Consider the following 12981-nt stretch of genomic DNA (forward strand, 5'->3'; position numbering starts at 1 on the left):
TGGTCTTGGAACTGATGTTGGGGAACCACTATATTAAAGAGGATTTGAGTTGATGGAAAAATTAAGAGGCAAATTAAAAATTATGGTTATCCAGGCAAGAATTTTGGCAACACATCTAGGGGAGAAGCACCAACATGAAAAAAGTTAACCAAATTCCAGAAGTATTTTGAAATTAAATTTAGCAGAGGTTTCAGGATGAGGAGTCAGGTACATTGGTAAGAAAGAAAGAGAAAATATGTCAAATTAAGTCTTGACTGTCTGAAAACCAAGAATCGACTGAGTTGTTGAATTCAGTCTTGTCCATGTTTGTGGCACCCTATGCTTCTTCATTTAATAGCTCAAAAGCCTGAGAGCAACAAAATAAGTCCATGACAGCAAGATGGATAAATAAATAGGACACATATATGTTCTGGGATGTTATATAAGCTTAAGAAGCAAGACTATAAAGAATGTGAAATAGAGTTTAAAAAGATGGGGTATGGATTTCAGTAACAGTAACTACATAAGAAAACATAGCAGAAAAGGTACTGAGAGAACAAACTAAACATTTAACAATGATTCTGTGAGGATAGTGGGGTGCTGAATGGAGTTTTTGAAGGTAAATTTTCCATATTAAAATAGTAACCTTGTAAATTATTTTTTATCAAGTTTCTTACATCATTGATCTCTAATAACCTCAGTTTAAATACTTGCTTTTTTAACCTCATGTAAGAGTAATTATATAAAGTTTTTTTTTAATGTGACCTTTTGTGATCCCCCATATGCCAAGTTTAGTTGACTCTGAAGGTCTTCTTCTGGAGTCCCTGACCCTTCTGGCTTTCTCAGTTATTCCCCTAACTCTTCCATATGACTCCCAGGTCTCTGTCTAATGTTTGGCTGTGGGTCTTTGCATCTGTTTTCATCTGCTGCTGGCTGCAGCCTCTCAGAGGAGTTTTGTTAGGCTCCTGTCTGCAGGCATAGAGTAACATTAATAGTGTCAGGGATTGGTTCTCTCCTGCAGGATGGGTCTTAAGTAGGGCCAGAATTTGGTTGGCCATTCCCTCAATCTTTGCTCCATCTTTGTCCCTGCACATCTTGTAGGCTGGACAGATTTTAGGTGGAAGATATTGTGGGGGAGTTGGTTCCTTATCCGTCCATAGGAAGACCTGTCTAGCTATAGGAGGTGGCCACTTCAGGCTCCATATCCCCTGCTTTTTGAAGTCTCAGCTAGAGTGGCTGTCATAGACTTCCTGGACCCTGCCCTATTCGAGGTCTCTGACATGTCCTAGAGATGCCCCCCCCCACCTCCCTATTTCCATTCTCTCAGCCAAAGAGGATGTGTGGACTGGTCCTAGCCCCTGCACACAGTGTAGCAGGTGGTCAGCTTGGTCCTCATGTCGGTCCCCAGCAACTGGAATAAGAGCCCTGTCTGAGTTGGATGCCTACCTTTGTATCCTGTTCCTCTAATTGGGCTGCCTTGTCTGGCCTCAGGGAGAGGATGCACCTAGTCCTGCATCAACTTAATGTGCATGGGCAGGTTGGTACCTATCAGGGACCTCCCCCTTCTCTGAGAAGGAGAGAGGAGAATGGGGGGAGCAGTGGGAGGGGGCTGTGATTCGGATGTAAAGTCCACAAATAAATTAATGGGGGGGAAAACATTCAACATCAGTTATGCTTTTTGAAAAATACAAACTTAAAAGTACCTGCCTGTCTTCCTTCCATTAAACCAGCAGAAAGAAGATGGGGGAAAAGTTACCTTTTACTTTGTTGTAAAGTTGAACAGGGGCAAATTCTTAAAGTAAGCATTGGGCGTTTTGCCACTGTTATAGCAGATTTAGTCAACACACCCACACTTGTCACTGCCGTCTTCTTCACCCATCACCTGTGAACAGTGCTGAGACAGCACAAGCTTCTTTATTTTCGCACTGAGATTCTTATAAAATGTACCTTTATCCATGTAAAGCTTATTTTGTGACTTACAAATAAGATTTTTACTCTTCAAAGATTGAATTAAATAATTAGCTATGTCCTTCGATACATAAAGCTAACCCAGATACATCCACCATACCTTCCTTGATGAATGATTTACTCTAAGATATTATGCTGAATAGGTTTATGAGAACATGTGACATTTTAGTTACATTTTATAAAACTGTTTTAGTAAGTCAACTTTAACTATACTTGTATACAGCAACATGCACACATTTCAAGTCTATTATTTACTGATTTCTTCCAAATATGGACACTCACGTAACCACGACTATCAAGATATAACACATCGCTATCTCTCCACAAAGTCTGCTTGAAACAGTTCCCTGGTCCTAAAAATAACCTAAGATCTTCTTTCTGTCTCTGGAAATTACCTTTGTTTTCTCTAGGATAGCATATAAAAGTAATCATATTCTGTGTACTCTCTTTGGATCTGGGCTTTTTTCACAGCATATATTATAATTCATCTATGTTGTTGCTTGTGTATCACTTTTTTGTTGTTTCATGGTATTCCATTTATGAATATATTATCTGTCACTCTGTTCCTTAGTTAACAAAGTTACCAAATTTTAGCCATTACTCCAAAGAAGCTACTGTAAGCATTTTTACTGATTTATTTCTGAACATACATTTTCATCTCTTGTAAAACTGCCGCATCTTATAATATGTACTTGCCTCGCTTTGTCTGCTACTCCCAAACAATTTTCCAATGTATGTATACTGTCTCTCATTGCATTTGGCAATGTAGGAATGTTTTATTTGTTCCATGTCCCTGCAATCATCTGTATTTAAATTACAGCCATTCCCATGGGATACAGTAACTTTCAAAATGTTTTAGTTGGCATCTTTTGATGCTTAATGTTATGATTAAACACCTTTTAATATGTTTGCCAGTCATCCATACATGTATTTTGTGAATGGTATCTTCACATCTGTTGCTTATTTCTATAGTGGATAGTTTGTGTCCTTGCCAAATTATAAGGAATTTTAGAACACTTGAATCTACTGAATGCAATACTCTGCCAGGCATACATTTGTTGCAACTATTTGCTGCCTGCACCTGCAGGGTTTTTAGTTTGTTCTTACTTTTGTTTTTAGTTTGTAATCCAGTTTTTGTCATTGTTTTGTTTGTTTGCTTTATTCTGTACTGGGGCTCTCCTTAAATACAAATCTTTATAAGATTTTCCTTTAACACTCAATGTGTATGTATGGGCAAGCCCTTGAGGAGAAGTCAGGACAGTCTAGGAGTTCTCCTATTCTGTGAGTTCTGGGGTTTTCAGATCCTTGAGCTTGATTGCAAGTGCCTTTACCTACTGAGCCATTTCAACAGCCCTGTAGCAGTGTTTTCTGTGATGGTTTGTAGTTGTAAGTTCTAAGAAACTTTTGCTTACACTAAAGTTACAAATATTTTTTTTCAGGAATTTCTTGTTTTATGATAGTTTTGTTTCAAGCTTTTTTACATTTTAGTTGGTTAACCACTTAGAATCATATCTGAGTAGTAGTTTAAGGGGTAACATGAAAGTTCTTTTGCTTTGTGATTGACTTTTGTATGAGTTAAGATTCAAGTTTTTAACATTTATTTATACTTATGAGGGGCTTAAGGTGGGAGTGACAGCCCCTGTGTGGAGGATAACTTACAGAAATCATTTCTCTTCTACTTGAGGTTCCTGGGCTCTCAGACCTTCCAGTATTTATCTGCTGAGCTATGTCACCAAACCAAGAATGAGGGGGTTTGTTTGTTTGTTTGTTTGTTTGTTTCTGCTTGCATATGAATATTAAGTTATTCTGGGACCATTTGTTGAAAAATATTCTGTAGAATTATTTCTGAATATCATATCTTCTCTTTAAATGTATGTTTCTAATGTTTTGCAAGTGACACAGTGACTTAATTAGTGAAGCTGTGTACTAAGTCATGAAATCACCTATTTGGTTATTCACTGACCTTTGAATGTCTATACGAATTTAGAATTATCAACATACTGTGCATTATCATTGGGACTCCATTAATGATGTAGGTTAATTTAGAGATTTCTCTCTTCCACCCATAAACAGGATTTAGCTATTGACTAAAGGCTTCTGAAACATCTCAGGATGTTTCCTGATTTTTAATGTAGAGATAGTTATGCACATATTTTGGTAAAATATTTTAAGAAGTTTTATGTTAGGGGGATCAATAATAGCCTGATTTTCTTCGGTTGTTTGCTTATGTTTTGATTTGTTGCTCTCTAGAAACCTCCTTGTAGACACATCCAGAGGTCTATTTTTATGGGATCCAAAATCTAATCCAGATGACACTGAAAATTAACATCACATATAGTTTACTAAGTAGCTAGTAGCTGTTGTACACACTTGTTAGTTTACTACTTTAACCAGCTTTTAAAATAGTTTTTAGTGATTGCAATATAGCACTGTTAGCTGGTTTTGTGCGCAATCCAGGGCCTTATGCATGCAAGCAGCCACCCTACCATCAAGCTAGCTCCAACCCTTGCAAGAGGTTTTTCTATTTTTATTATCATTTGTCATTGATGTGTTAGGCCTAGGGGGAGCCTAATATCCAGGGAGATAGATGAGGGGAACTCAGGACACAGGATCGAAGCCATTGCGCAATGTGGCTGCCCCCCAAACCAGTGAGGAACAGCTCAGAGAGACAGAAGCCTGGGGTTTTTAAAGGAAAAAGTACAGGAATCATGGAGGTTGGAAGCTTGGCAACACTGGATTGGGTAGGGTAGTTGAGTTTTAAAATGATCAGTTCATTTTAGGCACCAAGTCCAGTTAGTCCCGCCCCTTGGTTGCCAGGCAACGTTATCTTGTACTGCAGATCTGGACCCTCCTCTGCAATGGGGTGGAGACCTTTGGCATTCCTTTGCAACAGGATGGGTCTTGTCTCAATTCATCAGCTCCTCCTTTCATCCTGCTGTCTGGAAAAGTACTGGGAGAACTTAGTTTAACATGGGGCATAGAATTCATAAAGAAACCTGTAAAGCTAGCCTGTTCCTTTCAGATGCATTAGCCTGGGGTCCACAAGGACATTTTATACAAGTCCATATGTATTTTGAACATATTGCCCGTACCCTTCTACTCTCCTCCTTTTGCCTACTCTCCATCTCCTTCATTCCCTTAGACAATTGGCACTACTTCTTTCATGTCATATGTGCATGCATGATTTTAATATCTATATAAATTCTAGGATCCATAAGTTAGACAAAACATAATCTTTGTTTTACTGAAAGTAGCATAATTACTAAGTATGATCATCTCCAGGTGCATCTATTTTTCTTCAAGTGGCATCATTTTGTTCTTTGTGCCTGATTAAATTACACTGTGTTATTAGATCACATTTTCTTTATCTGTTCCTCAGTTGACAGACTGCTAACTGGCTCCCTAACTTAGATCTTGTGAATATTGTTGAGAGAAAAAAAGTGATGAATAAGTTTTTCTGTTTTGTGTCCGTCAGATATGGAAATGTAGAATAGTTGGGCCAGATAATAGGCATAGGCAAACTAGCTCTATTTTAGTTGTTGAGGAACCTCTATACTGGCTAAAGTAACTTATATTCCCACCAGCAATGAATAAGGACTCCCAATTCTCCACATCCTCACCAGCACTGAGCTTGTTTCTTTGCATAATAACGATCTAGTCTGGATGGAATGAGATGAACTCTCAGTGTGATTCATTTGCATTTCTCTGAGGGTTCCTGGTGTTGTTTTTTGTTTTTCCAGAGGTTTATTGGCCATTGCTTCATCATTTTAGAACTATCTTTTCATTTAATTAACCTATTCATTGGTGGGGTTGTTTGATTTCTTGCTTTGTGTTTTAGTGCTTGCTTAGCTGTGTAATTGGTGAAGATTTTTCTCTCAGTCTGTAGCCTGTACCAAATCTTTTAAATTTTATTCCTCGATTGTTGATATTTCCTGAGTAACTAAAATCCTTTCCAGAGTTTTTGCCAATGCCTCAAAAATTTAACTTCATTAGTTGAGTTTACCCAAGAAATTTTATTATTTATTATTATTTTATTATTTGTGTGTTTATGTCTCCATGTGTGTCTGTGTGTGTGTGTGTGTGTGTGTGTGTGTGTGTGGTTTTTTTTCACGTGTGCATTTTTGCATGTGTGTTAGGTGGGAACACGTGAGTGTGTCTGTGGAGGCTGGCAGTCAACACTGGGTGCCTTCATTTAACACTCTTCATCTTATGTTTTGGCACTGCGCTCTTGCTGAAACCAGAACTCAACAGTTCATCTAGAGTAGCTGGCCAAGCCCAGGAATCACCTGTTTCTGCCTCCAGGATTACAGGCACATGCCGCCACACCCATTTTAACATGGATGCCAGGGATCTAAACTTAGATCCTCATGCTTGTGCTTTGTGTTTAGATTAATTTAGTTTTTATTTTCTCACAGTTAGATTTTTGTAAAGCATTTCCTATTTTCTTTTTTAATTGGTAAGCTAAATTGCTAATTTTCTCATATAGGTTCAATTTGTTTGTTTGTTTTTTGAGACAGGGTATCACCATGTAGCCCTGGCTGGAACTCATTATGTAAACCAGGATGGCCTTGAACTTGTAGAGATTCATCTCTCTCTGCCTCCAGAGGGCTGGCTTTAAGCACTCTAATTTCATAATTTCTTTGTTTTTAATTGCTGAGTAGTATTCCATTGTGTAAATGTACCTCAATTTCTGTATCCATTCTTTGGTTGAGGGACATCTGGGTTATTTACAGATTCTGGCTATTACAAAGAAAGCTGCTATGAACATGGTTTAGCAAATGTCCTTGTTGTATGGTGGAGCACCTTTTGGTTATATGCCCAGGAATAGTACAGCTGGGTCTTAAGGTAAAACTATTCCAAATTTTCTGAGAAAGCACCAGATTGATTTCCAGAGATCTGTTTTAGAGTAAATATGTAAAAGATATGTATAATTACACAGAAATTCTAATGTATTTTTAATTTTTTTTTTTTTTTTACAGAAGAGGATAAATATAATATTTATTCACCTTTGCTCTTCAAGTATTTCCTGGCAGAAGGAATCGTCAGTGGGCATACTCTACTGGTTGCATCTGCCAAAGAAAATCCTGCTGACATTTTACAGGTATAGAGTATAGAACTTCAATGTATGTTCTCAATGCTTCACGAAATATTTACATACAAATAAGACATGTAGTTACAAATTATAATTAAATACATTAAGGGGAGGTTTTTGTTTTTGAGCCAGGGTTTAACTCTAGATCCTTGCTGGCTTCAGATTCACAGCAGACCTCCTGCTTGAGCATCTGTAGTTCTGGGAATACAGGCCTGACTCTTTCTGATGGTTTGGTTTGGTTTGGTTTGGTTTGGTTTGGTTTGGTTTGGTTTGGTTTGGTTTGGTTTGGTTTGGTTTGGTTCTGGTCTTACTCAGGAACCCAAGTTAGATTTGAGCTTAGAATTCTCCTTCCCATCTATTTGAGCACAGGGATTGCAGGTACTCCTTACCACGTCAGCCTCTATATGTTTGTTTGTTTTATCTAAATGAAAAACACCAATTTTAACAGGTTTTGTTTTAAATCAATATTAAAGAGTTTTCTTTTAATCAGAAGTAAAAGAATATTAATAAACTATTTAAAACATAATATAAATATAATTGGATCAGACACGATAGCAAACATTTTTGCTATTAGGTTTAATAGCAAAAAAAAAAAAAAAAAAACCACTCAGTTTATATTGTTTATTGAAGACATACTCTAATCATTTACTTCTAATTAGTTTTCTCAGTTGGGCAAAACTCATTTTTTTGAATTTGATCTATCTGTTACTATGCTCAGATCAATTTCCTAGAGCCACGATTTGCTTACCTGCTTCCACAGTATCAAGTAACTGTTCCTTGTAAGAATTCTGCAAAATGATGTCAGCATATTCATTTTCACTTTTTAGATGAAAATGTAAGAAATAAGTACCATGTGGTAAAGCAAATAATAAAAATAATTTTTCATTACTTTTTTTTTTTAGTGCTTTATGTTGCTTGGTTGATTTTTGTTTATTTGAGACACTTGCCTCTGTTTCCCAAATGCTAGGATTAAAAGTGTACACTACTACACATGGCCCTGCTTTATGATTTTACTTAACATATGCAAAAATTAGCTGGTTCCAAGTCATTAAAATATTCAGCTTTTTTGATTTTAAAGTTCATTTTAAAATTTTTTCCTTTTTTATTTTTTTATAATTATTTTTTATATTAATCACAGGTTATTTACTTTATATCCCAGCAGTAGGCCCCTCCCTCATTCCCTTCCAATTCCACCCTCCCACCCTCATCTCCTCCCTGCCCCTTTACAAATCCACTGATAGGGGAAGTCCTCCTCCCCTTGCATCTGACCTTAGCTTATCAGATATCTTCAAGACTGGCTGCAATGTCCTCCTCCTCCTCCTCCTCCTCCTCCTAACAAGGCTGTTTCTCCCTTGGGGGTCGGAAGGTCAAAGAGCCAGCCATTGAGTTCATGTCAGAAATAGTCCCTGTTCCCCTTACTAGGATGCCCACTTGGATACTGAGCTACCATGGGCTGCATCTAGGTTATATCCATACATGGTCTTTGGTTGGAGAAACAGTATCATAAAAGACCCCTGTGCCCTGATATATTTGGTCCTTGTGGAGCTCTTGTCCTCTCCAGGTCATAATAACTCCCCCTTCTTTCATATGATTCCCTGCACTCTGCCAAAGGTTTGGTTATGAGTCTCAGCATCTGCTTTGATATACTTCTAGGTAGAGTCTTTCAGAGGCCCTCTGTGGTAGGCTCCTGTCCTGTTACTTGTTTTCTCCTACTTCCAATGTCCATCCCATTTGTCTTTCTAAATGAGAATTGATCATCTTACCCCGGGTCCTCTTTCTTCTTTATCTTCTTTAGGTATACATATTTATGTGAATTTATTCATTTCGTATCCCAGCTGTAGCCCCTTCCCTCAACTCCTCCCAATTCCGCCCACATTCCCACTTGTCCTCCGATGCCCCTTACCCAGTCCACTGATGGGATGGGGGGGCGTCCTCTGACCCTAGCGTATCAGGTCTCACAGGTCTGTCTGTATTGTCTTACTCTGTGGCCTCGTAAGGCTGCTCCCTCCTCAGGGGGAGATGATCAAAGAGCAGGCCAATCAGTTAATGTCAGACACAGTTCCTGTCCCCATTAATATGGAATTCACTTGGACACTGAACTGCTATGTGCTACATTTGTGCAGGGGTTCTAGGTTATCTCCATGAATGGTCCTTGTTTAGAGTATCAGTCTCAGAAAAGAACCCTGTGTCCAGATTTTTTGGTTCTGTTGCTCTCCTGTGGAGCTCCTATCTTCTCCAGGTGTTACTGTCTCCCCCTTCTTTCATAAGATTCCCTGCACCCTGCCCGAAGTTTAGCAATGAGTCTCAGCATCTGCTCTGATACCCTGCAGGGTAGAGCCTTTCAGAGGCCCTCTGTGGTATGTTCCTGTCCTATTCCCTGTTTTCTCCCTCTTCTGATGTCCATCTTCTTTGTCTTTTTTGAATGGGGATTGAGCATCTTAGCCAGAGTCATCCTTGTTGATTAGTTTCTTTGGTGTACATATATTAGTATGTTTATCCTAAAGATAAAGTATACAACAAGGACATCTGCTCAGCCATGTTTGTAGCAGCTTTATTTGTAATAGCCAGGAGCTAGAAACAACCCAGGTGCCCCTCAGTTGAGGAATGGATACAGAAATTGTGGTGCATCTGCACAATGGAATATTACTCAGCAATAAAAAACAAGGAAATCATGAAATTTGCATGCAAATGGTGGGAACTGGAAATGATCATCCTAAGTAAGGTATCCCAGAAGCAGAAAGACACACAGGGGATTCTGGGTTTCTTGTTATTCCATATGAAGTTGAGAATTTTTCTTTCAGGGTGTAAAGAATTATGTTGGTAATTTGATGGGAATTACATTGAATTTGTAGACTGCTTTTGGTAAAATGGACATTTTTACTATGTTAATCCTGTCAAGCCATGAGCATGGGAGATCTTTCCATCTTCTTCTATTTCTTTCTTCAGATACTGTAATTTTTTTTCATGCAATCTTTGACTTGGTTGGTTAGGATTACACCAAGGTACTTTTTGTCCTTTGTGGCTATTGTGAAGGGTGTTATTTCCCTAATTTCTTTATCAGCCCATTTGTCTTTTGTATACAGGAGGGCTACTGATTATTTTTGAGTTAATTTAGTATCCAGCCACTTTGCTGAAAGTGTTTATCAGCCGAAGGAGTTTCCTGGTAGAATTTTGGGTATCACTCATGTATACTATTATATCATCTGCAAATAGTGATACTTCTGCTTCTTCCTTTCCGATCTGTATCCCCTTGATCTCCTTTAATTGTCTTATTGTTCTAGCAAGGACTTCAAGAACTATGTTGAAGAGATATGGAGAGAGTGAATAGCCTTGCCTTATCCCTGATTTTAGTGGGACTGATTTAAGTTTTTTCCATTTATTTGATGTTGGCTATAGGCTTACTGTATATTGTCTGTACTATGGTTAGGTAAGTGCTTTATATCCCTGATCTCTTCAGGACTTTAAATGTAAACAAATGTTGGATTTTATCAAATGCTTTTTCAGCCTCTAAGGAGATTACCATGTGGTTTCTTTTTTCTTTCAGTTTGTTTATATGCTCAATTACATTGATGGATTTCCATATATTGAATCATGCCTGCATACCTGGGATGAAGCATACTTGGTCATAGTGGATTATATCTTTGATGTGTTCTTGGATTTTGTTTGCTAGTATTTTGTTGAGTTTTTTTTGCATCAATGTTCATAAGGGAGAGTGGCCTGAAATTCTCTTTCTTTGTTGGGTCTTTGTTAGGTTTAGGTATCAAGGTAACTGTGGCTTCATAGATTGAGTTTGGTAATGTTCCTTCTGTTTCTTTTTTGTTTAATAGTTTGAAGAGAATTGCTGTTAGCTCTTCTTTGAATGTCTGGTAGAATTCTGTGCTGAAACCATCTGGCCCTGTGCTTTTTTTTTTGATAGGAGTCTTTTGATTGCAGCTTCTATTTCCTTAAGGAATATAGGACTATTTAATTTATTTACCTGGTCTTGATTCAGCTTTGGTAAGTGGACTCAATCCAGAAAATTGTGTATTTCATTTAGATTTTCAAATTTTTTTGTGTATAGGCTTTTGAAGTAAGACCTAATAATTGTTTGGATTTCCTCAATGTCTGTAGTTATGTCCTCCTTTTCATTTCTGATTTTGTTGATTTGGATAGTGTCTCTCTGTCTTTTAGTTAGTTTGGCAAAGGGTTTGTGTATCTTGTTGATTTTCTCAAATAACCAGCTCTTTGTTTCTTTGATTCCTTGAATTGTTTTCTTTAATTTATTGATTCCAGCTCTAAGTTTTATTATTTCCAACCATCTACTCCTCTTGGATGTGTCTGCTTCTTTTTATTCTAGGGCTTTCAAGTGAGCCATTAAGTTGCTTGTATGAGATGTTTCAATTTTCTTCTTGAAGGCACTTAGTGCTATGAACTTTCCTCTTAGCACTGCTTTCATTGTGTCCCATAAGATTGGGCATGTTGTGCCTTCATTTTCATTGAATTCTAGGAAGACTTTAATTTATTTCTTTATTTCTTCCCTGACCCAGCTGTCATTGAGTAGTGAATTTTCAGTTTCCATATTGTGTAGGATTTTTTTCTACTGCTGTTTGTTTTTTTGTTTTTTTTTTTTTTTGAGGTCCAGCTTTAGTTTATGGTGGTGGTTAGATAAGATACAAGGGATTATTTCAATCTTCTTGCATCAGTTGAGGCTTGCTTTGGGACCAACTATATGGTCTATATTGAAGAAGGTTCCATGAGGTGCTGAGAAGAAGGTAAATTTTTTTGTGTTTGGGTAAAAGGTTCTGTAGATGTTTGTTAGGTCCATTTGATTCATGACCTCTGTTAGAGTCATTGTTTCTTTGTTAAATTTCTGTTTTCTTGACCTGCCCTTTGTTGTGAGTGGTGTGTTGAAGTCTCCCACTATTAATGCATGGGGTCTACGTATGGTTTAAGTGTTATTAATGTTTCTTTTATGAATGTGGGTACCTTATATTTGGCGCATAGATGTTCAGGATTGTGATGTCTTCCTGGTGGAATTTTCCTTTGTTGAGTATGAAGTGACCTTCTCCATCTTTTCATTTTTGGTTGGAAGTATTTTATTAGATATCAGAATGGCTACTTCTGCTTGCTTCTAGGATCCATTTGCTTGGGAAACTGTCCTCCAGCCCTTTATTCTCAGGTAATATCTATCTTTGTGACTTAGGTGTGTTTCGTGTATGCAACAAATTCTTGGGTCTTGTTAATGCATCCATTCTGTTAGTCTGTGTTTTTTTTTTTGTTTTTGTTTTTTTTTTTTTTTTATTGGAGAATTGAGTCCATTGATGTTGAGAGAGATTAATGACCAGTGGCTGTTAGATCCTTTGATTTTGATGCTGGTTGTGGTAGTGTGTTTCTGTGCTTAGCTATATTTAGTTTTGCTGTAGTGAGGTTATTTATTTCCTGTGTTTTCCTGATTGTAGTCAGCTTTCTTGGGTTGTATTTTTCCTCCTAGTATCTTCTGTAATGCTGGATTTGGAGGAAGGTATTGTTTAAATTTATTTTTGTCGTATATATCTTGTTTTCTTCATCTATGATGACTGAGAATTTTGCTGGGTGCAGTAGCCTGGGATGACATTTGTGTTCTCTTAGGGTCTGCATGTTATCCATCCAGGCCCTTCTGGCTTGCTCTCTTGAGAAGTCAGGTGTGGTTCTGATGGGTTTGCCATTGTATGTTACTTGGTTTTTTTTTCCCTTGCAGCTTTTAGTACTTTTTCTTTGCTATATATACTTAATGTTTTGCTTATTATGTGGCAGGAGGATTTTTCTTTTCTGGTCTAATTTATTAGGTGTTCTGTAGGCATTTTGTATGCTTATAGGCCTCTGCTTTAAATTGGGGAAATTTTCTCCTGTGATTTTGTTGAAAATATTTTCTAGACCATGGAGATGGGAGTCTTCTTTTTCCTCTATTCCTATTCTTAGGTTTT

At 37.6% G+C, this 12981-nt stretch overlaps 1 protein-coding gene across 2 annotated transcripts in view; it reads left to right on the forward strand.

Annotated features, from left to right (window-relative positions):
* Positions 1–12981, forward strand: part of Elp4 (elongator acetyltransferase complex subunit 4) — a 210893-nt gene that overhangs the window by 20935 nt on the left and 176977 nt on the right. For both annotated transcript variants that reach the window (XM_021654336.2, XM_021654338.2), the window contains exon 3: positions 6927–7048. In XM_021654336.2, coding sequence (XP_021510011.1) covers positions 6927–7048 — 122 coding nt within the window. The remainder of the gene's footprint in view (positions 1–6926; positions 7049–12981) is intronic.

Source organism: Meriones unguiculatus, chromosome 18 (assembly GCF_030254825.1).
Source record: "Meriones unguiculatus strain TT.TT164.6M chromosome 18, Bangor_MerUng_6.1, whole genome shotgun sequence".
NCBI classification, from domain to species: domain Eukaryota; kingdom Metazoa; phylum Chordata; class Mammalia; order Rodentia; family Muridae; genus Meriones; species Meriones unguiculatus.